We start from the raw sequence: 24,563 nt of genomic DNA, 5'->3' as shown, positions 1-24,563 counted from the left end.
ACGTAGGTTATCAATGCCTTTGAACAATTTTTATAAGCATTTCTCTTTCCCAAGTCTTGTACAATATTTTAACCTTCAACCACTCCCTCAAATTTTCCTTCTATAAAAGAAGATCATGATACAAGACACAAACCACCACTAAAATTTCCTTTTAACATAGTAGTAAATTAGCAAACAATTAGAACCAAAGTTGTGATATGGCACAAGTGAAGTTGCTAGGTTTTTGGTATAGCCCATTTACTCACAGGGTTGAGTGGGCTCTAAAGATTAAGGGAGTCAAATATGAATATATAGAAGAAGATCGATATAACAAGAGCCCTTTACTTCTTGAATCGAACCCTATTTACAAGAAAGTCCCAGTGCTCATTCACAATGGCAAGCCCATTTGTGATTCTATAGTCATTCTTGAGTACATAGACGAGATATTTGAAGGCCCTTCCATCTTGCCTAAAGACCCTCATGAGAGAGCTTTAGCTCGTTTTTGGGCTAAGTTCCTTGATGACAAGGTAAATTCATGTTCATTCAATATATTCTTATTTGCATATAAAAGTAGTCGGTTCTGACTTATTTAAGATTGAGGTGTTGTAACATTATACTTTGTAGGTGGGAGCGGTGGTAAATACATTTTTACGCAAAGGAGAGGAGCAAGAGAAAGGTAAAAAGGAAGTTTGTGAGATGTTGAAAGTTCTTGATAATGAGCTCAAGGACAAGAAGTTGTTTGTTGGTGACAAACTTGGTTTTGCTGATATGGTTGCAAATTTGGTGGGACTTTGGATGAGCGTTTTCGAAGAAGCATCTGAAGTTGTATTAGCAACAAATGAAAATTTTCCAAATTTTTGTGCTTGGAGAAATACGTATATTAGTTGCAATCAAGTCAAAGAATATCTACCCTTAAGAATTGATGAGCTACTTGCTTTTTATCAAGATCGTGTTCGCGCTCTGGCTACAACTTTAGCTACTCCTCAAAAATAAATGAATACTCTTATATGTGTTGGATTGTATTGGAATAAGATTGTGATTCTAGGAAGACTCTCGTAGATTCAATTATGTATAAGTGTGCAAATAAAGAAAAGAAATTAAAATGTGTGTTTGTATAAGACTGTGCAAATAAAGAAAAGAAATTGAAATGTGTGTTTGTATAAGATTAAGAAACTACCTAATAAAATTATTTGTTAGAAAAAGCTAGCTTAGCCAACTAGTAACACACCAAGAAGTGATAAACATGGAATACGTGCACTGGTCAAAGTGTTTCACTCTTAATTAAAGGTCTCGAATTTGAGTATTGAGTATGGAGAAAATTCAGTTGGAAGCGCTACCACAGATAGGCCCTGCAATGTGCAATCCAAATTTAGTCAGAACTCCAATGTGAACTCAAAACACTAGATGTAGATAATAAAATAAGGCTAAATAATAAAATTTTATTAAATTATTTAACTATATTAAATTTGAACAATTTGAAATATAAACATGGGTGTACATAATACAATAAGTCACAACTCACAAGACTTATGATACGTGCCAATTGGAAAATTCAATGAACCCTTCAAATTTTTGACTAAAAATAAAGTAGAAAAAGAATCAATTCTTTTAATATGTATCAATTCTTTTAATATGTTGCCTACCCACACTTTATAAACGGAAGACATTAATCAACAAACATTTAAATAGATAATGATAATCACGAAAATTCGATGAAGCCTTCAAGTTTTTGGCTAAAAAAAAAAAGGGTAAAAGGAGAATCAATTCTTTTAATATTTTGACTACCCACATTTTATAAACAAATGACATTAATCAGCAAACATTTAAATAGATAATGATTATCCTGGCTTCACCGGTTTGAGTTTTCGATCATTTTTTATTTTTTCAAAATAATATTTCAAATTACTTCAGTATGTTAAAAAATAATATATATTTTTTATTTATTTAAAATGAGCGACGATAATTTGATTTCAGAACCTTTAATTGTTTCAATATTATGATGAAACGTATAATCATCTTATCTAGCCACTAAGAAAAAATATTTTTTATTATTTAATTATAATCTCGATAATAACGCTACTTTTTGTTTGTTAAAAGTAAAATATTACAAGAATTTCTTTTTAAAAAATAAATAAGAACCTTTCAACCACTCCCTCAATTTTTCCTTCTATAAAAAATGAAAGAAGATTATAATTCAACACATAACTATAACTATGTACCTTCAAGAATCGATGAGTTGCTTGCGTTTTACCAAGCTTAAGCACGACTTCTGCTACTCCTTAAAAATAAACCCCATACTCATATAAGTTTTGAATTATGTATCAAAATAAAATTGTGAATCGAGAACAAATCTTAATAAGTGTGTAGTTCTAAAATAATGACTCTAGATTTTGTGTTTTTCTTCCTAATAAAATTATTTGTTAGACGCTAAGCTAACACAGCCAACTAGTAACACACCAGTCACCACGAAGTGTATTGTTTTACTGTTCTAATGTATTGATTAGTTAGTGATTCTACATGTATAATTAATCAAATCATGAATATCCTCATTGAATCGGAAAAGAAAAAGGGAAAAAAAGAAAAGTATGGCACATTGTTTGATGAAATAGTGAGTGGCATAAGTCAAGAAATATTTAACCTATCAAATCATGACTTATAATATAATATGTGTAAGCCACTACGAAAATATATATAATTCATATGTAGTTCAAGTAAATGTCCAAAAAAAAAAAATCATTCTTTTCTTGTTTGACTCTATAGATACGAACATCATTTAATTTCTACAAATTCTCAAAAAGGCAAGACTATATATATATAAAAAACGAAAAAGGATCAAAAATATCCTTAAACTATCAGAAATAGCTTATATATACCCTTGAAGTATATTTCGGCTTAAATATATCTTACCGCTAAACTAGGGTCAAAAATACCCTTCTCATTAACAGAATAGATTAAATGCCATGTGGATGTCACATGGCATGCCACATAAGCCAATATAGTTTCATTTATGTCACGTAGACTAATAAACTTACCCCTAATTTCTCTCAATTTTCTCCATTTTTCGTAGAATTTAGAAACGATTTCACTAAAGAACATAGAACCCCTTTTCCTCATTTCTCCATTTCCTTAGAACGATTTCACAAAATAAATAAGTTCTAAGGGAAAGGGGTTCTATGTTCTTCAATAAAATCGTTTCTAAATTCTCAGGGAAATAGAAAAAATTGGGGGAAATTAGGGATAAGTTTATTTTCTACATGGCATGAGTGGAACTTTATTGAATTATGTGGCATGCCATGTGGTATCCACATGACATTTAAGTGGCATTTAACAGATCCTGTTAATGAGAAGGGTATTTTTAATCCTATAGTTTGAAGGAAAGGGTATATTTGAGCCGAAATATAGTTCAAGAGTATATTTGAGCTATTTCGAATAGTTCAAGGATATTTTTGACCCTTTTCCGCATATAAAATAAAAATAGATTCTAAGTCGTATACATAGGAATCTTAAAATTCTATGACTTTTATGTTACACAACAAAGACCTCAATTCAAGATAACTATACTCCTTGAGCGGTTCTAAAAATTGTTCTGAATATTACCTAATGATCATACGTAATAGGAGCTTAGTGCTTTAAGATGTTTTGATAATTTCCTCACAAGTCCAGGGACCTGATCCTTTGCAGAGTATGAAACTAGTCCTAACTGTCAAAAGTGTTGGACAGTTATAAATGTTGTTTGCGTCAGGAAGGTTGGTGAACCGCATAGTACTACACCAATCAGAAATGACTAGGTTGTTTGTTTGATAATAATAATCTTTCATGGTATATATATCAAACAAAGACAACAACATTACTCATTCATTCAAAAAGGGAAAATTTTTCAAGCTTCAACAACAACAAGAGAACTAGTTAAAGTGTATTTAGTGCTTTTTGTGTTTGTTGTATTTTGTTTGCTTGTAATTATTCTTATATTGTAGGATTCATTTCAGTTGTAGTAGAAACGTTTCAACCTTGGGTTAATCATTGTAAGGGCTTGGGTTACGGATAACTTAGACTTTTACTTCAAGTCTATATTAATCAAGTAGGATTAGTATAGAGAATAGTGTTGTATCTGCTCATTCTCAACTAAGTGATAGGGTGTATTACTTAGTGTGTAGATTAGCAGGTTAATCTTTTATTTTGTAACCGACTTTTACTTTTACTTGTTGAAGAATAGTGAAAGTGGTTTTGGAAATTCCTGTTGAGAACATGTCGTGGTTTTCCTCCCTTGAGCAAGGAGATTTTCACGTAAGTGATTGTCATCTTTACTTTTCTGCAAATTGTTCTTTACTGACTGCGGGTTAATCTATTGAGGACCTGGTCCCATCTAAGTAAGTGAACGCAGACATTCCAACAATACGTAAGCATAATGAGGTAGCTCACCACTACGCCAAGTGTGGATAATTTACCTAATTTGTTCACATTTTGCAACAAGGATGGTTAGATTGAAATTTTATGTAGTTCGGGAGCTCCAATTAAGTGTGTTATTGCAAAAACTATATGCGTTTTTAAGTTTCAATTTTAATTTTAACATTCGTCCAAAATTAGCTCAATTTTTCATTTTTACTAGTAGAGGGTGTACATGACCAAGTCAGTTCGGGTTTTTTAAATATCAAATCAAACTATTCGTGAAAAATTTTATAAATCAAACTAATAAAATTTGGATTTTTTTGGGTTTTTCAATCTCGGGTTGGTTCGGTTTTTTCAAATACCAAATCAAACATTGTGTCGAATTTTTAAATTTATAAATCAAACCAAACTAATAAACCTCAAATTTTTTTAGATTTTTAAATTTTTTTCAGTAAAATTTGAATACAAACATAATTAACTTGTGGTCCAGATATTTCTTTACTCCAATCAACATACAATTATCTAAGATATTTCTTAAAAAAATATTAACACAAAATATGAGATGAGTATACTAATGACACAATAATATTCAATAAAATAATAATGAAATCATCATATAAAATAAATGATATTGTAAAGTCATAATGAAAATTATCAATTTTAAAAGTACTAGATCATGCCAAAATAAGATTAGTAAGTATTAGTTACATTACTAAATATTTAAGAAAAATTAAAATTAGATTATGTATTTTAATTGTCTAAACCAATGTAAAATTAAAAAACAAATATTCAATATAATTGTCATTCTTAGTGTTTGATTGATTTTCTTTTGCATTAGCATTAATTTGATTTTGATTTAAGTCATATCATAGTTATCAACATCTATAACTATAATCTTTATTAGACCATTCCGAATTATAAGTTTTAAACTTGAAATAATACATTAAAAGATAAAAATATGAAATAGTATAAGAAATATTTTAAAATTATATCAAAATAAATATTACTATATAAAAAGAAATTAAATTACATATATAATTGAGTTTTTTTTTTTAATATCAAACCAAATCAAATCAAATCACAAGTCAATTTTTTTTTAATTTAACTCAATTTACGATTTAATTTATTTTTTGATTCGATTTGATACACCCTATTTTGCAGGATGCATTTACAACATTCAATTTTTGGTTAAAGCTGAAGTAAAAAGATAGGAAAAATCAATTTTTTAAATATTTTGATTACCACATTTTATAAAACAAAATACATTATCCTGGCATAGTTTTGACTTTTCAATCATTTATATTCTAAACAAGTTTCAAATTAATTTAATATCTTAACAATACTTAGACTATAATTCAGTAATCGTTTGCAGTGACGACATATCTTGAACAACAAGATATATACTCCTATTACAATATTTACAAGTCAAAAGTACTTAGTTTAAACACATGAAATTTCTTTTGATCTTATTATATATTCTCTCTATTCAACAATACTTATTCACTTTAAAAAAATTGTTCACTTTAAAAAAATTATAAGTAGATGGATAATTTTACTATATCATCTTTTAAATATAATAAATACAATATCTTACAAAATATAATAAGGAAATGATTGTAATCAATAATAAGGATAAATCAAAAACTAAATATGAAATTATCCAATTTAATTTATAAAGTAGATAATATTGTTGGACAATCACAGAGAATGTTATAGTTTGTCTTGACACGGAGTTTAAGAAAATAAAGAAGATTTTTTATCACGTGATCCTAAATTAAAGTTATATTAATTGTATAAAATTGTCCTTTAATCTTGTGATTTAAACATGTCACATGAAAAGTTATTACCATAAAAAAAGTTATTTTTTTTCCAAACACACTAAAAAGAAAAGGATATATATATGGAGAGAGAGTATTATTTATTTGTTAACTAAGTGCTTACGAAAGTTGTTCCATGCATTTGAACTAATTTAATGTAACCATTTCTCTTTCCAAAGTCTTGCACAAGTTTTGATTCGAGGTAAGAGAAAATATAATATTATAAGAAGAATTAAGAATAAGAAAAAAAAAAAAGAGGAAAAATTAGGAACCTTCAACCATTCCCTTAATTTTTCCTTCTATAAAAGAAAACCATAATTCAATAGAGAATCATCCCTAAAAATATCCTTTAACATAGTAGTAAATCAGCAAACAATTATAATCAAAGTTGTGATATGGAACAAGTGAAGTTGCTAGGTTTTTGGTATAGCCCATTTACTAATAGGGTTGAGTGGCTCTAAAGCTTAAAGGAGTCAAATATGAATATATAGAAGAAGATCGATATAACAAGAGCTCTTTACTTCTTGAATCGAATCCTATTTACAAGAAAGTCCCAGTGCTCATTCACAATGACAAGCCCATTTGTGATTCTATGGTCATTCTTGAGTACATTGACGAGACATTTGAAGGCCCTTCCATCTTGCCTAAAGACCCTTATGATCGTGCTTTAGCTCGTTTCTGGGCTAAGTTCCTTGATGACAAGGTAAATTCATTTTCATTCAATATATTCCTATTTGAATAATTTAGTCATATTAGTACATTTACTTTAGATCTTATTGTATAGAAAATATAGAGATTTTAAAACACTTTTGATAATTTTGTATTATGTGGATTAATGAGAATTTATATAATTAATAGTCGACTCTGACTTACTTGAGATTGAGACGTAATATCATTGTACTTTGTGTAGGTGGTTACGGTGGTAAATGCATTCTTAGGCAAAGGAGAGGAGAATGAGAAAGCTAAAGAGGAAGTTTATGAGATGTTGAAAATTCTTGATAATGAACTCAAAAACAAGAAGTTTTTTGTGGGTGACAAATTTGGAATTGCTGATATTGTTGCAAATTTGGTTGGACTTTGGCTTGGAGTTTTCCAAGAAGGCTCTGGAGTCGAATTAGTAACAAGCGAAAAATTTCCAAATTTCTGTAGTTGGAGAGATGAGTACGTTAATTGCAGTCAAGTCAAGGAGTATCTGCCTCGAAGAGATGATTTGCTTGCTTTTTTCCAAGCTTTCACTCGTGCTCAAGCTGCAGCTTCTGCTTCTACTCAAAAATAAAACATATTTGTACTTTATTAATGTTGTTCCAAATTATGTGTCTTGAATAAAATTGTGAATCTTCATTGATTTCAATTATGTATTGGTATGCAAAAGAAAAAAAATAAAATATTGCCCCCACTTACTTTACTTCTCACCGGTATGGATCTTTATTTATTGCTCCTATTAAAAAAAAAATTGCCACTGGGCATACTGTTTAGCGGCACGCGAAAAAATGAAAAAATTACACAACTATTGTAAAATGGCTCTTAAATGCCTAAATCTATAGTGGATCATAGTGAGGCTATACCTACTTCTCCCACAATTCATTATGGTGCATTTTATTTTTTTAAAAAAAATTGATTATAAGTCGTTTCATCAATTATTTATGGACTAATTCATACAGAAAATTAAAAAAATCGTCTAATTCTTTTAAAATGGCTTCTAAATATGTAAAAATTTCATGGATAGTGAGGCTATGCATACTGCTCACCCAACTCATTACGGAAATGTTTTTCAAAAATATTGATCATATGTCATTTTACTAAATATTCATAAACTAACCCACACGAAAATTTAAAAAAAAATCGTTAAATTTGAAGATGGTGTTATGTTTGATTTAAAGTGCCTAAGATAAGTTTTTTAATTAATTAATAAATAGAAACAGAAAACTCGAATAGAGGGTTAGATCTTATCTTACTAATTTTAATGAGGTAACAAATCTTTACTAAGTAACAAGCATGAAAAAAAGATATTCTATAATTATCACAAAATTCAAAATATAGTACCTAAATATAACGATATCACCAATAAAAATGTTTATGGAATGAATACAAGTATGTAAAACTGGAAATGTACCTAATTAATACAACTTTAAAAATGAAAAATGAGTTAAAAAATGCAACTTGTGTTTGTGTACTACAATATATGTGGAAGTCAAAAGTCATATAGTACTTCTTTTTGGTTTATGTAAGGAAGTTTCTAAAGTAGGCATCACGCATAGGACAATCAACAAATATGATATATAGCTATAAAATTATTAGTTATGATATTAAATTCGTTATTAATTATTTGTTTTTAGTGATAAAATTTATTTTTCGTGCTTAAATATATGAGACACATATTTTTAGTGATGAAATATAAAAATTCGTAATTTTTGTCCATATAAATTTCCAATCAAAAAATTATTTGGCGACATTTTGTTAAGTGGTGTTAGTCACGAATTTAAAGTTATTGGTGACGTATTGTTTCGTCACTAGTAGTGTATGTAATTCATGACAAACTACGACATCAAGTTTGTCACTAATTATTCTCTTTTAGTGACAAAATTTACTTTTCGTGCATAAATATATGAGACACATACTTTTACTGACGAAATATAAGAATCCGTAGCAATGTTTTGTCCACTAAAGTTTCCTACAAAAAAAATCAATTGGCATCATTTGTTAAGTAGTATTAGTCACGAATTTAAGGTTATCAGTTGACACATTATTTCGTCATTAATAATGTATCTAATTTATGACAAAATATTTTTTGTCTATAATTTATTAAATTTTGAACACAAAAAGATTTCATCTATAAAAATATGTTGTTACAAACTTACAATAACCACAAATTAGAGTTCGTAGTTAAATATTATAAATTTTAGCTATGAAAATTTATATTTTATTATGATATTTATTTCGTCACTAATAATATAAATAATAGGTGACAAATATTTTATTGTCTCTAATCAATATATGATTTAGTGACAACAAAAAAATTGTCACAAAATATGTAAGGTGTTAAATATCGAAGACTTAAATTTTTTAGTGAATAATTAAATTATTTGCTACGAAAAAAATGTATAGCTAAATACAATATTTTTTGCTACAATTGTTCATAATTACAAATGACAACTTATAAAATGAATAATACAAGTGCTTCATAAGAAGCAGACATAGTCCATTCGTTAACTGACAAGTGAAAATATTAAAATCAATGAATTTGGTCGATTTTGTAAAAACGAAAAAGTTCAAACTCATCTGTTTTCTTAAATTACACAATTATAAAATGCATCATTTGCAAATACAATCCGGGTTATAAATATTGTGAGTAGGCACGGTTCTACTTATAGATCACTGATATTTGTTAGTCTAACACTTTAGTTTTTTATTTGACACACTTTTATTGATAAGCACGATAAAAAAATAATTTGTCAAGTCTTTGTGCGAATTTTTTTGCATGTCTATTGATTTATTATTAGTAAACTACATAGATTAAGTCGATCTATATGCTTTTGTCTATAAATATGTACATGTTTAATAGTAATTGCACACTCGTATGTAGAGTAACTATATCGAGATAACATCAACTTACAAACTGACTCTATTAATTTTTTCCATCAGTATGAAAATTGAAATAAACTAAAAAATGAAAGCACATATAAAAGAAATGAAATAGTGAGGATTTCAAATATATTATGATGAAGTACTATAGTTATTGGTATCGATGTTCAACTTGAACTGATTATTCATTTTTTTTAAATAAAATCAAAAGTAGATTTTAAATAAATTTATTATCGTACTAAATAATATTTAAAATTTACAAAAATAAATAAATAAAATGAGAAAATTGTACAGAATATATTTAAAGATATTTAAAAAATATACAGTTTAATTAAAATATAATCTACATTTGAATGAATTGTGGGTGGTAAATTTCATGCATTTGCTTATAATGTAAAATTTTATCATATATACATTAAAAATAAAATGATTTTAGCTTATATCATTAGTGACGAAATTAAATTTTTTTCAGCTACAAAATATATACAACTTTAGATACAATTGATTTCGTCACTGATTGAAGTAAAATAATTAGCGATGATATAATTTTGTCGGTAGTAATAACCTTTTTAGTGACAAAACATACTATTAATTACAAAAAATATATTTTTTATAACAAGTAAATTTGTCACAAATGATTAAGCATTTGGTGACGATTTTTCTTTTTGTAGTTAATATAATACTTTTAGCGACGAAAGACTAAATCGTCTTTGTATACTTTTAGAGACACACATTTAAAAATGATTAAGTGTCAAATTATTTGTCCCTGGTAATCGAATTTGTTATAGTGATCTTTGAGTGAATGATGAGTCAAAAAGTAACGGTTAAATGCTTTCATATTTCTTTCTTTCCACTTGGGGTTGTTTATTGCAGTCCAAAAAGTTATATAAGTTCAAAACTTTAATTCATGACTTTTAGCTTATTTTTATTTGTTTTGGCTTGAAATTTATTGAGATTGATTTTTAAAAAGTAGCTTTTTAAATATATACGTTATATTTGGTTAAATTGAAATGATTTTTAAGTCGAAAAATAAAAATTAGGGCGAGTCTTATTTAGGATAGGTTTAAATTATCAACAATCTCAAAAGTTAAAAGAAACTTAAAAATAAATTTAATCAACTTTTAAATCAATCCAAACATGATATTAGGATTAGGACAATAGAGTAAAGACGAATTAGTATCCGGTGTAATTATTGAACTTGATTCATTGTAAGTAACAAAGGAAAGGGGACAAATATATGTTCGTTAACTTTACAAAAAGAATCTGACTGAATTAAGATTTGTATAGAGAAGTCTCACGCTGAGATAAGCACTTCCTATCAAAGGTGAATTCGTATTCAAGCTAAGGGAGCTTGAACCAAAAAAATTAAAAATAATATTTACTGCTCCACCGTAACAATTCATTGATATTGTTAATAATATTACGGAAACTAAAAGAGAATAAGAACTAAGTAAATACATGACTAAAGAATTTGGTAAATTGTTAGCTAAGTGGTTACGTAGATGCCATTAAATATCTTGAACAAACATGAATTAACTTAATAAGCATTTGTTTAAGAGTATTACGCAATTAACGTTTGATCCCAAGTAAAGGCAGATGAAATATATATTAAGATTTTCTTGAATTGAAAAATAGGAAATTTAGGAATTCTCAACCACTACCTCAATAGATTTTTTCATTTTATAAAAGACCATAATGCAAGACAGAACCATAGTAAATTAGAATAATAATCAAAGTTGTGACATGGCACAAGTGAAGTTGCTAGGTTTTTGGTATGGAAATTTTTTCAAAATGTCAATATTTTGATAGGATTCATTGTCAATATTTTTAATATTTAGTGAAAATGTCAAAAAAGAAATAATTATTAAAAACAGAAAGGAGAAATTAAGGGGAGAGAAAAATATTAAAAAGAAAAAATTGTTATCAGTTAAAAAAATTCAAAAATAAAGAACTAATTGACAATTTTATCAAAATACACCAACTTTCATCTCTTTCTTCTTCTTTCACCATGTTCTAAAAAACGCGCCTATCACCATTGTTCTAAAAATTCAACATTCAATTTTTTTGAAGCAGTTTATTCTACTAAGACATATTTTGACGTTATGAAATCATAATTTATCTTTAAAAATGTCTGAAATTTTATGAAGTTATTTGGCTATCATGTTAAGGTTATGAAGTTTATGTATCTCATTTTAAGAAATTTTTCAGTATTCTAAATACAATACTCATGTATTCATGATATATGTATTCATCCATCTTACATATGTATTTTATTTTGCTTATTTTCAATATTATTTTGTATACCAAATAGTTTGTATTTAGATTTAATTTTGTATTCGTCCTAATGTATACCATAAAATTTGTATTTAGATTTGACTTCGTATTCGTCCTAATGTATATCATAAAGTTTTGTATTTATATTTTGATTTCGTATTCATTCTCAACTTTATATAGGCAAAATACAATTTATTTATGTGTTCATTATATATGTAATTCATCCTAATTGCATCAGTCAAATAGTTTTTATTTTATTTTGCTCATTATATGTTTATACCAATTAGTTTATTTTTGATTTCGTATTCATTCACAATTTTTTAATAATCAAAATACAGGTTTGTATTTAGATTATCACTTTGTAAACATAAATTTGACTACAAACTACAGAACATTCAAAATACTTTCAAATACTTTTGCGAAACAACTAAATACCTAAAAAGTGCTAATGTGGATTCTACTAAATTTGAATTATAAAAACATATCATAAAAAAAGATCGACAAAAATTATTTTAAATATTAAAATTTGAAATACATAAATATTTGATGAGTAAATTAACAAACTCACATAAATTTTTTTTTAAAAAATGACGAAAAATCCTCAATACATATCCAAAAATTCAACATAATGTGTAATTTTGAAAATAAAATCTGGGAAAATAAATGATAATTCAAAAATACTTTTATCAATTGAGAGATTTCTTGATTAATTGATAGATCTGAACAACTTATACGAACTTGAATAATTAGTTCTTCAACAATGAAGAGAATAATGGTGAATTTTGATGAAAGAAAAAAAAAGTGAAGATAGGAATGGTGAAAACTGAAAGTTGATGAAAGAGAAAAAAAAGTGAAAAGTGAAAGATGAAAAATAAATTTAATGGTATTAAAACAAAAACGTAAATGGGTAATGGAGGTAGAAATTGATTCAAAGTTGGACTGTTTTGAGAAATAAATTTGAATACAAATTATTTTCTAAAATATTGACATTTTGACATTTTCAATAATTATTTAAAAAGTATAGTTACTTTTACTAATTAAGTTAGAAATTGTGACTAGTTTGATAATTTTTCCTTTTATGGGTATATTTTTTACTATCAATAAAAATAATTTGTACCTGTAATTCAGAATTAATGACTCTAGATTCTGCATTTTCTTCCTAATAAAACTATTAGTACTTGTTAAATTAGATAGCATAGCCAACTAGTCACAAACCACAGTATATAAAGTTGACCGATTGATCGAATTTATATCATAAATTTTTTTAATAATTTTTTTATCGTTTGATTTATCATCCACGTGGATTACGTTATTAGCTTCCTCATGTTATTTCGATTTCTTCAATTGTATTGAGAAAAAAAAAACAATAGAAGTAAGCCACATAATTATTTGATGAAATAGGAAGTGACATACATATAAGTTAATCTTATTATTCTGGGGATTAAATTTTTTATTTACTATCAATATAAAGTACTGGAGATAATGGTTCAAAACATATCTTAAGTGTCATATTTTATGTATTTATATCTAAATTATTTTACGTAAATTTTTATCTGAAATATCACTAACTATTTATCAAAACACACTTCAATTAGTATATGATGTTCCATAGTGTATACTCTCTCAACTCTTTATCTTATTTCGTGAAACACCACTTATTTTTAACTAAACTAAAAAATATAAAAACACCCACTTGTCGAGTACCAATCAATTTTATTTTAAGTCATCGCCTAAACTGAAAGCATTATTAAATTACGAAACTATATAGTAAAACAGGAAACATTAATGTATTTGCTAAGGAACTTCCATGTTTTTTCTCTATAAAAGAAGACTAGACCTCAAGGGAGATCACAAACACATAACATTACCTCAATTAGTAAAGCAAAAACATAGTAAACCAAAGTTGAGAGATGGCAGATGTTAAGTTGCTTGGTCTATGGTATAGCTTTTTTAGTCATAGAGTTGAATGGGCTCTAAAGATTAAGGGAGTCAAATATGAAATAATAGAAGAAGATCTACAAAATAAGAGCCCTTTACTTCTTCAATCAAATCCAATTCACAAGAAAATTCCAGTGCTAATTCACAATGGCAAGTCCATTTGTGAGTCTATGATCATTCTCGAGTACATAGATGAGACATTTGAAGGCCCTTACATCTTGCCTAAAGATCCTTACGATCGTGCTTTAGCTCGTTTTTGGGCTAAGTTCCTTGATGATAAGGTAAATTCACCTTCATGTTATACATTGCTATCTCCATAATTTTGTAAACCCTTTTGAGACTACTCTAATTTTCGATGTCATTATATGACATAGATAGTGAAAAACAAGATCTATGTAGGAGGTTAATGAAAAATTAATTAGCTCATGAAAATATGATCGATCCAATTGAGAGTGTTTGTGAATCATTTTTAATATGTTAAAGAGTACTATTTAAATCCTTGGGTTTTGTGTCTCAAAATAGAGTTAGCTAAGTGCTTACGTATATGTCATATAATAATGCATTTTAACAAACATGAATTAATTTAATAAGCATTTGCCTTCTCAAGATTTGCACAACGTTTGGTCCCATGTAAAGGCAAATAAACTATAAAAAGAATATATTTTTTTCCAACTATACTCCCTCTTTTAGTACTTTAATTTTTTGTCACCACTAGAATATCCTTTAACATAGTAGACTACGAAACAATTATAACCAAAGTTGTAATATGGCACAAGTGATGTTGCTAGGTTTTTAGTATAGCCCATTTAGTCTCAAAGTTAGAGTGGGTGACTCTAAATGTTAATTAAGGGAGTGAAATATGAATATATTGAAGAATATATATATATATAAATAATCAATACTGACTTGCTTGAAATTGAGACGTAGTAACTGTACTTTGTAGGTGGGAGCGGTGGTAAGTACTTTCATACGTAAAGGAGAGGAACGAGAGAAAGGTAAAGAGGAAGCTTGTGAGATGTTGAAAGTTCTTGATAATGAGTTGAAGGATAAGAAGTTTTTTGTGGGTGACAAATTTGGATTTGCTGATATTGCTGCTAATTTGGTGGGATATTGGCTAGGAATTTTTCAAGAAGCCTCTGGAGTTGAACTAGTAACAAGTGAAAAATATCCAAATTTTTGTGCTTGGAGAGATGAATATATGAATTGCAGTCAAGTCAAGGAATATCTACCTCCGAGAAATGATGAGTTGCTTGCTTTTTTCCAAGGTTGCGCTGCTGCGGCTTCTGCTTCTACTCAAAATTAAATATATTTGTATTCATCTTATAAAGTTTCGAATTATGTATTGGGATAGAATTGTGAATCTAGAACGAATTCAATTATGTATTTGTATGCGAAAGAAACGAATTGAAATATTGCCCTACTTACTTGTGCTTCTCACCAATGAGGATTTCTATTATTACAATTAATAAACTAATAAAAATTGCTACTAATAAGCACTCTATTTGTTATGAACTAGCATTGGCCCAATGTAGGTATTTATACGGATGTCACATAACTAGTTATTGAGTCAAGAAGAAGCAATAAAATTAGAAGGTCTTTCATTGAAAAGGTTTGGGATCCAGGCCCAATTAACAATTAAATAAAAGGACGATGGATGAAAAAGTGTGTTTTATGCGGATTGTTTAGAAAAATGTCTAGTCCTCTTATCCCTCTATTTGAGTATATGATTATCATCTCTCTTATAGTTATCTTCTACAATAGTTCTCTTTGTTAGTTCCATTTTTCGTTGTAACTTCAAGTTTAGTAATTATGATGTTTGAATGTTTTTGTAGTGATATTGGAGGTTGTTACACTATTTAATGGCATATTTACTTTTTTTTGCATAAGTGATTCTAGATTTTGCATTTTCTGATTAATAAAAGTTTGAGTGTCTACTTGTAAAGGCTGATTTGGGATTCAGGTCCAATTAATATCTAAGTAAAAGTATGACAGATGAGAAAGAGCGATTTATGCTTGTTGAGAAAAATGTCTAGTCCTCTCATCCCTTTCTTTGAGTTTATGCTTGTCATCTCTCTTAGCTTCTAGTTATCTTCTACAATTGTTCTCTTTTAGTTTCATTTTTCGTTGTAACTTCGAGTTTAGTGATTATAATATTTGAATGTTTTTGTAGTAATATTGGAGTTGTTACACTATTTAATGACATATTCACTTTTTTAGAATTAGTGATTCTAGATTTTGTATTTGCTGTTTAATAATAATTTGACCGCCTATTTGTGCACATCCTAAATTAAAGTGCATAGATGTCAGTTGAAGTCAAGTTAAAAAGTATATTTATACATTATATTTTTTTTATCGATTGATTTATCATAGTCTTAACTTACAATTGTTAATTTTCGCGAAATATCATATCATTTTGATCTTATTACTTTGTATCGGAAAAAATAGTAGAGTAAGCCAAGTAATTTGATGAAAAGTAAAAATAAGAAATAATGGTCAAAACCTATCTAAAAAATTTCAGTAAGCTAGTTTCATTTAATATTTGTGTTCGATCTGAAATATCATCAATTATATATTAAAATACAAACTCCACTAGTATTTAATAATGTAGTCTCAACTATTTATCTTATTATGCGATACACCACCTATTTTGAAAAGGAAAAAAATGACACTTTGTTATGATAGGAGTTAGGATACTATAATAAAAATAATTTTTAGTGGTATTAAATATTAATATTAATAAAAAATGCTAAAAATTTTATCGATATTTGCTAAGTGTCAAAGGCTTTAGAAACAGCATATATAAAGAATGTTAATTATCGCTAAAAATACATATATTAATTACCGCTAATGATCATATTTGTTGTAATGGAACAGAGTACCAATAGTATTCATTTTTAAATCTCCTGTCAATGTGGAAGCAGAAGCATTATTTAAATTACAAAAATAAATAGTCAAATATTAATGCATTTGGTGTATTTCTAAGAAACTTCCCTATTTTTTCCTCTATAAAAAGAAGACTAGACCACAAGGGAGAATAACCACATAAATTAGTATAGCAAAAAAAACAATTAATCAAAGTTGGGAGATGGTAGATGTGAAGTTGCTTGGTCTATGGTATAGCCCTGCTAGTCATAAAGTTGAGTGGGCTCTCAAATTAAAGGGAGTGAAATATGAATTTATAGAAGAAAATCTTCAAAACAAGAGCCCTCTACTTCTAGAATCAAATCCTGTTCACAAAAAAATTCCTATTCTCATTCACAATGGCAAGCCCATTTGTGAGTCTATGATCATTCTTGAATACATCGACGAGACATTTGAAGGCCCTTCCATTTTACCTAAAGATCCTTATGATCGAGCTTTAGCTCGTTTTTGGGCTAAATTTCTCGATGATAAGGTAAATTCGTCTTCATGCTATATACACCATAATTTAGTCATGTTAGTAATATATTTACTTAAATAATACTTTTTATAATTTTGTATAGTCAATTCTGACTTGCTTGAAATTAAGACATAGTATTTATCATGATTGTGGTAGGTGGGAGCAATGGTAAATACTTTTTTACTCAAAGGAGAGGAGCAAGAGAAAGGTAAAAAGGAAGTTTGTGAAATGTTGAATGTTCTTGATAATGAGCTAAAGGGTAAAAAGTTCTTTGTGGGTGACAAATTTGGATATGCTGATATGGCTGCGAATTTTGTTGGATATTGGCTAGGAGTTTTTCAAGAAGCCTCTGGAGTTGTATTAGTAACGAGTGAAAAATTTTCAAATTTTTGTGTTTGGAGAGACGAATATGTTAATTGCAGTCAAGTCAAGGAATATCTACCTCCAAGAAATGATTTGCTTGCTTTTGTCGAAGCTCGGACTCAAGCTTCTGCTTCTAAAGCATAAATACCTCCTCGTTCATCTTATGAAGTTTCGGATTATGTATTGCAATAAACTTATAAGTATATATGTGAGTTACTTTTGAAACGAATGATATATCAAGTATATGTTATTATCTTATTGTTCTTTAAGATCAGATTGTATTCATTGTTACAATAAAGAACTATATATTTAAAAACTATCAAATATCGAATATCTACCGGTAAGCCTTTAGTTAATGAAGGCGTAATATATAAATATGTTTTTTTTAATTTGGCTCTATTTGATATCTATGTCCTTTAACTTTGTATGCACACAAGTAAACACCTAATTGTATAGAGTTGAACAGATAGGAATACACGTTCAACGACTTGACGTCCCTACATAGTGATTCGCATTCTATGTACACGATATTCTATGTAACATTTTACATATATCATATCACATAGGATAATATACTTTTTCAATATAACATAAATTTAATTAATTATTTATGTACATTTAAAATTGAAAGGTACAGATCTCAACTAAATTTAAGTTAAAAATAATATTATGCCATTAATGAAGTTTGTCTACTTTTGTAGTTTTGTTTTGACTATAAATAAATGGACAATATTAAAGAAGCTATCCAAGTGCTTACTTGTTTCTTTCTTTCCACATCAGTGACATGGTTGGAAATTAAATAATCTCATAAATTCCAATAAATGATCTGACAAAGAGGATGAAAGCAAGAAACATTAATTTGACTAAGTATTACTTTGGGATTCATTTGAAAAGTGTATAAAGATAGTACCGACTATAATGTATTTTCTAGTTAATATAACATTTCAAGCTCATAGATAATGATTCGTGAAATAATCATATGTTCGAGCTCCCCTGTATTCAAAATAATGAAGAATGAAACTGAAATTACAAATATCAATAATTATCGCTTATGAAAATGTTGCATTACTAGGCTCACTCTAATTTGCATCCGTGTAAGTTGTTTGCTAACATGGTTGTGGTTGTGGACTAACATATATGTCTTATATATTGCACTATACATATAGTGACATATACATAACATGTGTATACATACAACAACATATCATTATGTATATCAATATATATTGTGTGTATTTTAAGTGTATATCAATGTATACAACTCCACATCATCGGTATATCAAGTATATACATTGACATATGCAAGTGATATACAAGCTATACATGGAGAAATGAAAATGTGCAAGTCATGGGAGAGAATCTTTCACTTTTGAATTAGCTAGGCTTGCAATAGATTTCAGTTGGGCCTCTGATCTTGTTATGAGTTCTAAATGGACAAAGCCCAAATTGACCTGTCTAGAACCAACAAAATTGAACATTTGAACTATGTGGTCCAAGTTACATAATGTCAAATCTTAAATGCTATCGACTCAAAATTCTATCTAGATTCGATTTATGTGATTCTTTTCTTTCTGATAAAGGAATTCATCGTTTTTTATTTAGCAAATATTTAACGACATCATCTTCATTTTACTCTTATTGAGTTTCATTGAACACTTTATTGTGAAGAAAAGTCAACAAAAATAATCATTAAAGTGACATCAATAAGGCAATTTAGCAAACATATCAAAGTCTTCTCTTATTTCTTAAATTAAATCATGTGTCTGATCAAACAACATCAAATAAATTGATAGATCGAGACTCGAGGCTATTACTAACACTTCTTAGGAATCATATTGCATAGTGAAACTTCTCTTGATGTTTTAGTCACATTTAAGTTTAATAAAAAGTAGTAATGATAAACTATTTTGATCTAAATCTTCACTTGGATGGAACAATTACACTTGCTATTGTGTGTGAATATATAGAAATGTTAGTTTTCCAACAAAAACATATATTATCTATGCCAAATATTAAACAATGTATTTTTGTAGAAAATAAATAAATTATTTGAATTTTGAATGTTGCATTGTTATAGTCTTCCTACAAGAAAAAGAAGTGCATATTTATTACATTCTATATTGGTAAAATTTTGGAGGGATCCTATATTCAAATACAAGGGTACGTTATAAAGTGATGAGTATCTTTACCTTTACATAAAATAAATTGTCTTTAACCTATGGTAGGTTATAACTTTACTTAACGGTCAGAACTATGAATTGTAGTAGTTCAAATTCCACTGTCAACTTTTCCTTTCATATGAATAACAAACAATATAATTATGTATATCTATAGCGGTTGAGAGGAGTATACTGATTGTTGCTTGTGGGTCGATATTCATATCAGAATTTGATTAAATTTAAATTTATGTTAAAATTTTTTATATTAATAGAATAAAACGTTCTCTAATAAAAACTAGTAGATCGATTATTCCTTTTTATATAACTTAATCTTTTGTTGTTTTCTGTTGGAACAACTAGCACTATCATCTAACAAGTATTCATTGGCATGGAGAACTTTAAATCCTTACAAGTAAAGCTACAAAATAAAGTTAAGCAAAAACTAAATACAAATTAAGTGGCAAAATTAAATATATGATGTTAAGAAATATATATTTCTTATATACTATGATTATATGTGGACCAAATCGTAATTTGCATCATTGTCAATAATGGCATTTTTAGTTGTATTTAATTAACCTCAATAATTTAAATTGGCGTCTGTATTGATCATAAATAATGATCTCAAATTTAGATATAAATTTTTTGTTCCAAAATATCACATTGGTGAAAAGGTAATAATTCTAACTCTAACCATATGCTATTAGCTAGGGAGTAGTTGATTCCTATTTTGGTCTATATCTTATTTATCATAGAGATAAGTACATATCTTATATTTATTTTTTAAAAGAACCAATTAAACAGTACATAAACACTTCTTAAAAAAATAAAAATAAAAATAAAATAGCTACGGACAAATTAGTTTACCTAAACAAAAAAATCTGTCACTAATTATGTTTGACGATAAGTTATATATTAAATCTTGTTTTTTATTTTATCAATTTTTTTTAGTTTGTTAAAAACAAAATCTAAAGTAATTTTTATTTTTTATTATTTTGCTAAAATATATATTTTTTAAATGATGTGTTCAATCAAATAAATTCCTAATATCATAAAATAAAAATGAAAGGAGTAATAATAGCTTTCACCGTCAAAAGTTATTGCCCTACCATCTAAAACAAACAAAATACGGGCCATTAATAAACAAACAAAATTATATCTTATACTAATAATTAACTTTTCCCTTGTCATTTAATGACGAGGACGACAATAAAATGTTCTTACAAAAAATTATAAAAATGGGAATTTTTTTAAAGGGAAATTGTAGCTTGATTTATGTTAAAGTTTAAGTCAAGTTTTAAACCATATTCCTTCATTTTAAATTAATTAAATTGTTTAGACAATTTTTATTTTTCAAATTAATTGACAATTTTCAAGGATATTTTTAGAATATTTTTTTAATTTTATCCTTTATTAGTTAGTATTGAAATTAATTATTAATTAATGTTTAGTTATTTTAATTATAAATTTAATAATAATTAATAATGATAAAAATAAAATAAAAATATATCTAATTTATATTTTAACTTTCTTTTTTTAAAAATTGCGAAACACCTCAACAATTTAACTTAATTAATCTCGTTGATATAGAGGCAAAATAGATTTTCAACTTTTTTCTTCTCCTTTTTATTTCAATAGTTTCACGAAGTATATTTACTTGGTTGAATTTATATAATAGTAACTAACCATTTCATTAAATTAAAATTACTCAGCATGTATTCTGTATTGGAAAAAATAGTTTGGAGAAGGATTGTCTAAGTCGAGTCCACTCATCTCATTATATATCGATGTCACGACCCAAATCGGGCCGCGACTGGCACCCACACTTACCCTCCTATGTGAGCGAACCAACCAATCTAAATCTTAACATTTCAATATAATATCAACAGAAAGTAATGCGGAAGACTTAAACTCATTAATAAAAATCAATTCAATACTTATAAAAACTCGACAACTATTATTATCCCCAAAATCTGGAAGTCATCATCACAAGAACATCTACTTCAAATTACTAAAGTTAAGAGTATCTAGAAGCTAAAATACATAAAAAGCTAGTTCATGCCGGAACTTCAAGGCATCAAGACATGAAGAGGAAGATCCAGTCCAAGCTAGAAGCATTAGCTCACCCTGAAATCCAGAGTAATGAAGACTGGCTAGAGTTGCGGTTGAGTTGAAGACGACGGCACGTTTGCTGCACTCCACAAATAATCAAAAAGAAAACATACAAGTAGGGGTCAGTACAAAACACGGGTACTGAGTAGATATCATCGGCCAACTCAAAATAGAAAACAGTATATATCAGATAATATCATAAATCAACTACAATACTCAATCTGTAGCAACACCATGTACAAGAATCTTTGATAAATAACGTCAAGTACATTCATGAGGACTCAAGCCTCCATATCATACTCATTTGGGAATTAGGTTCACTAGATTGAGTATATTAACATCTTTCAAGATTCATCACCTTTATTCTTGTGTCGGTACGTGACACTCTGCTCCCTTACTACTATGTATCGGAACGTGACACTCTGATCCCCTAGTTCTACGTGTCGGTTCGTGACACCCGATTCCCTAATTCTACGTGTCGGTTCGTGACACCCGATCCCCTAATTCTACGTGTCGGTTCGTGACACCCGATCCCCTAATTCTACGTGTCGATTCGTGACACCCGATCCCCTAATTCTACTTGTCGGTTCGTGACACCCGATTCCCTAATTCTACATGTCGGTTCGTGACAACCGATCCTCTAATTCTACGTGTCGGTTCGTGACACCCGATCCCCTAATTCTACGTGTCGGTTCGTGACACTCGATCCCCTAATTTCATTCCATTAATTCCTCAAGCCTTCTTTTATACAAAAGCATCATCAATCTCATTACTTTAGTTCATCAAGCCTTCTTTTATACCAAGGCATCATCATTAACAAGGGGTTTTCAAGATTTGGGATTCAATAGCTTCATCATGCTTATTTCATCACAATTATATAATCACATTCATGCGAGCATACAATTAAGCATATAGAAGACGTACAATACACCCAACACATATCATTCGCTATTAAGAGTTAACTACGAATAGTATAAAAGCCATAACCTACCTCCACCGAAGATTAGAAATCAAGCAAGCAAATTCCTCAAAGCTTTGTGTTTTCCTCTTCTCGTTCGATCCTCTCTCTCTTGATCATACGTTTCTCCCTCTCTCTGTTCTTTTCTCTTTTTCTTATTCAAACCCTCTTTCTTTTACCCTAATTAGCATATAATTAAGTATAAAAGATGGTGAATTAACCCATTAACTAATTCATGGTTATCTCTTTTAGCACTCAAATAGTTAAATTATTAACATTAACCCACTAAATTTATAATTTTAGCAGGAATAGTCCAAAACGTCCCTTAAAACATTTAAAGAAATCCGACCTCGCCTGGGATTACGCAGCCTGTGACGGGCCGTCGTGCCTACGACGGTCCGTCCTGCTGCTTCGTCACAGAGTTCAGAGACTCCATTCTATTAAAGGGTCTGTGACGGTCCGTCGTGCCCACAACGGTCCGTCCTGCCATTCCGTTACGAAGTTCAGAGAGTCGATTTCAGGATCCAATTTTCAGAATTCTAAGTGTTTTGGAACGAGACCCCCTCGACGGTCCGTCGTGCCCATGACGGTCCGTCGTGGGTTCCGTCGTCTCAGCCTGTTTTTCCAGAAATAAAATCTGCTGCTCAAAACGACTAAACAGGTCGGTACAACCAATGTGAAACTTTTGTCATTCTTTAACAATATATTATATCATTTTTCATTGTCACGTAATGTAATACACCCATAGTTTCAAGGATAATTTTAGAAGAAAAATAGAATTCAGAGAAGAACTACTGTAGAAGACCCAGACAAATAATAAGATAGAATTATTAGATGATAAATAAATTTGGAAGAAAAAAATATGACAATGCAATCATACTTAATCGGTTATTACATAAAAATGGATCTCTTCATTATCATATAGTGATGTTACAATGAGATTTATGTAACAATTAAAATAAATAATATATTTAAATTAACAACATAATACAATATAATAGTTAATAAAAACCATCTTGTAAATCGTTGGCACTAATTTAGGTATATTATAATTTGAAATTACAGCTTTTATTCTTTTATATAATTTGTATTGAATTTAAACTATATGACATAATCTGTCAGTTTCAATATTTTTGTCCTACATGCAGAAACAAACAAAATACAGGTACGTAGATTCTAAATAATATCCATTACTGACAGACCTTTAATTTGTAACAAAGATTAAAAGATAAGTTAAAAAAGGACATTAGTAGATTCACTGTAAGACAAGTTTGGATTAAGTTTTAAACCTTATTAATAAAAAATATAATAATGACAAAATTACACTTTAATCTTTTTATTTAATATAATAATTCCTCTTGTAACTTTATTCAACTCACTAAAAGTTCACAAAGTAATAAAACGGAACTGCCGGAATAATATTTGAATTAGCTAAAAACACATATGAAGGATTTATAATATATTAAAATGATCCATATTAATAGCCAACTATTTCTAACTAAAGTTTATAAATTTTAATCACATAAAGCAAAATTAATATATACATATTTTTATAACATTTGCATTCAAATCATCAAATCAAATTTTTAAATAAGTCTAAAATATTGGTAAACACT

At 28.3% G+C, this 24,563-nt stretch overlaps 3 protein-coding genes and 1 pseudogene across 3 annotated transcripts; all 4 read left to right on the top strand.

Annotated features, from left to right (window-relative positions):
* LOC101267638 (probable glutathione S-transferase) lies at nucleotides 1–1,181 on the top strand. Its single transcript, XM_004246338.5, has 2 exons — nucleotides 1–506; nucleotides 604–1,181. The coding sequence occupies exons 1-2, from the start codon at nucleotides 198–200 to the stop codon at nucleotides 970–972; spliced, it is 678 nt and encodes a 225-aa protein (XP_004246386.1). The 5' UTR covers nucleotides 1–197; the 3' UTR covers nucleotides 973–1,181.
* A 5,114-nt stretch (nucleotides 1,182–6,295) lies between these two features.
* LOC101267923 (probable glutathione S-transferase) lies at nucleotides 6,296–7,533 on the top strand (annotated as a pseudogene).
* Nucleotides 7,534–13,792: 6,259 nt separating this feature from the next.
* LOC101268216 (probable glutathione S-transferase) lies at nucleotides 13,793–15,396 on the top strand. The gene is made up of 2 exons (XM_004246339.4): nucleotides 13,793–14,257; nucleotides 14,920–15,396. Exons 1-2 carry the CDS (start codon nucleotides 13,949–13,951, stop codon nucleotides 15,277–15,279), a joined length of 669 nt encoding a protein of 222 aa, XP_004246387.1. The 5' UTR covers nucleotides 13,793–13,948; the 3' UTR covers nucleotides 15,280–15,396.
* Nucleotides 15,397–16,936: 1,540 nt separating this feature from the next.
* Nucleotides 16,937–18,042, top strand: LOC101268500 (probable glutathione S-transferase). The gene is made up of 2 exons (XM_004246340.5): nucleotides 16,937–17,370; nucleotides 17,512–18,042. The coding sequence occupies exons 1-2, from the start codon at nucleotides 17,062–17,064 to the stop codon at nucleotides 17,860–17,862; spliced, it is 660 nt and encodes a 219-aa protein (XP_004246388.1). The 5' UTR covers nucleotides 16,937–17,061; the 3' UTR covers nucleotides 17,863–18,042.
* The last annotated feature ends 6,521 nt before the right edge of the window (nucleotides 18,043–24,563 follow it).

Source organism: Solanum lycopersicum, chromosome 9 (genome assembly GCF_036512215.1).
Source record: "Solanum lycopersicum chromosome 9, SLM_r2.1".
In the NCBI taxonomy this organism is placed as follows: domain Eukaryota; kingdom Viridiplantae; phylum Streptophyta; class Magnoliopsida; order Solanales; family Solanaceae; genus Solanum; species Solanum lycopersicum.
This window is presented reverse-complemented; position numbering and strand designations above follow the sequence as displayed.

Excerpts from the sequence above, each read along its gene's own strand:
- LOC101267638 (XM_004246338.5), top strand. The coding sequence starts at position 198 with ATGGCACAAGTGAAGTTGCTAGGTTTTTGGTATAGCCCATTTACTCAC. Across the intron at positions 507-603 it reads CTAAGTTCCTTGATGACAAG|GTGGGAGCGGTGGTAAATAC; the intron begins GTAAATTCATGT and ends TATACTTTGTAG.
- LOC101268216 (XM_004246339.4), top strand. The coding sequence starts at position 13,949 with ATGGCAGATGTTAAGTTGCTTGGTCTATGGTATAGCTTTTTTAGTCAT. Across the intron at positions 14,258-14,919 it reads CTAAGTTCCTTGATGATAAG|GTGGGAGCGGTGGTAAGTAC; the intron begins GTAAATTCACCT and ends TGTACTTTGTAG.
- LOC101268500 (XM_004246340.5), top strand. The coding sequence starts at position 17,062 with ATGGTAGATGTGAAGTTGCTTGGTCTATGGTATAGCCCTGCTAGTCAT. Across the intron at positions 17,371-17,511 it reads CTAAATTTCTCGATGATAAG|GTGGGAGCAATGGTAAATAC; the intron begins GTAAATTCGTCT and ends TGATTGTGGTAG.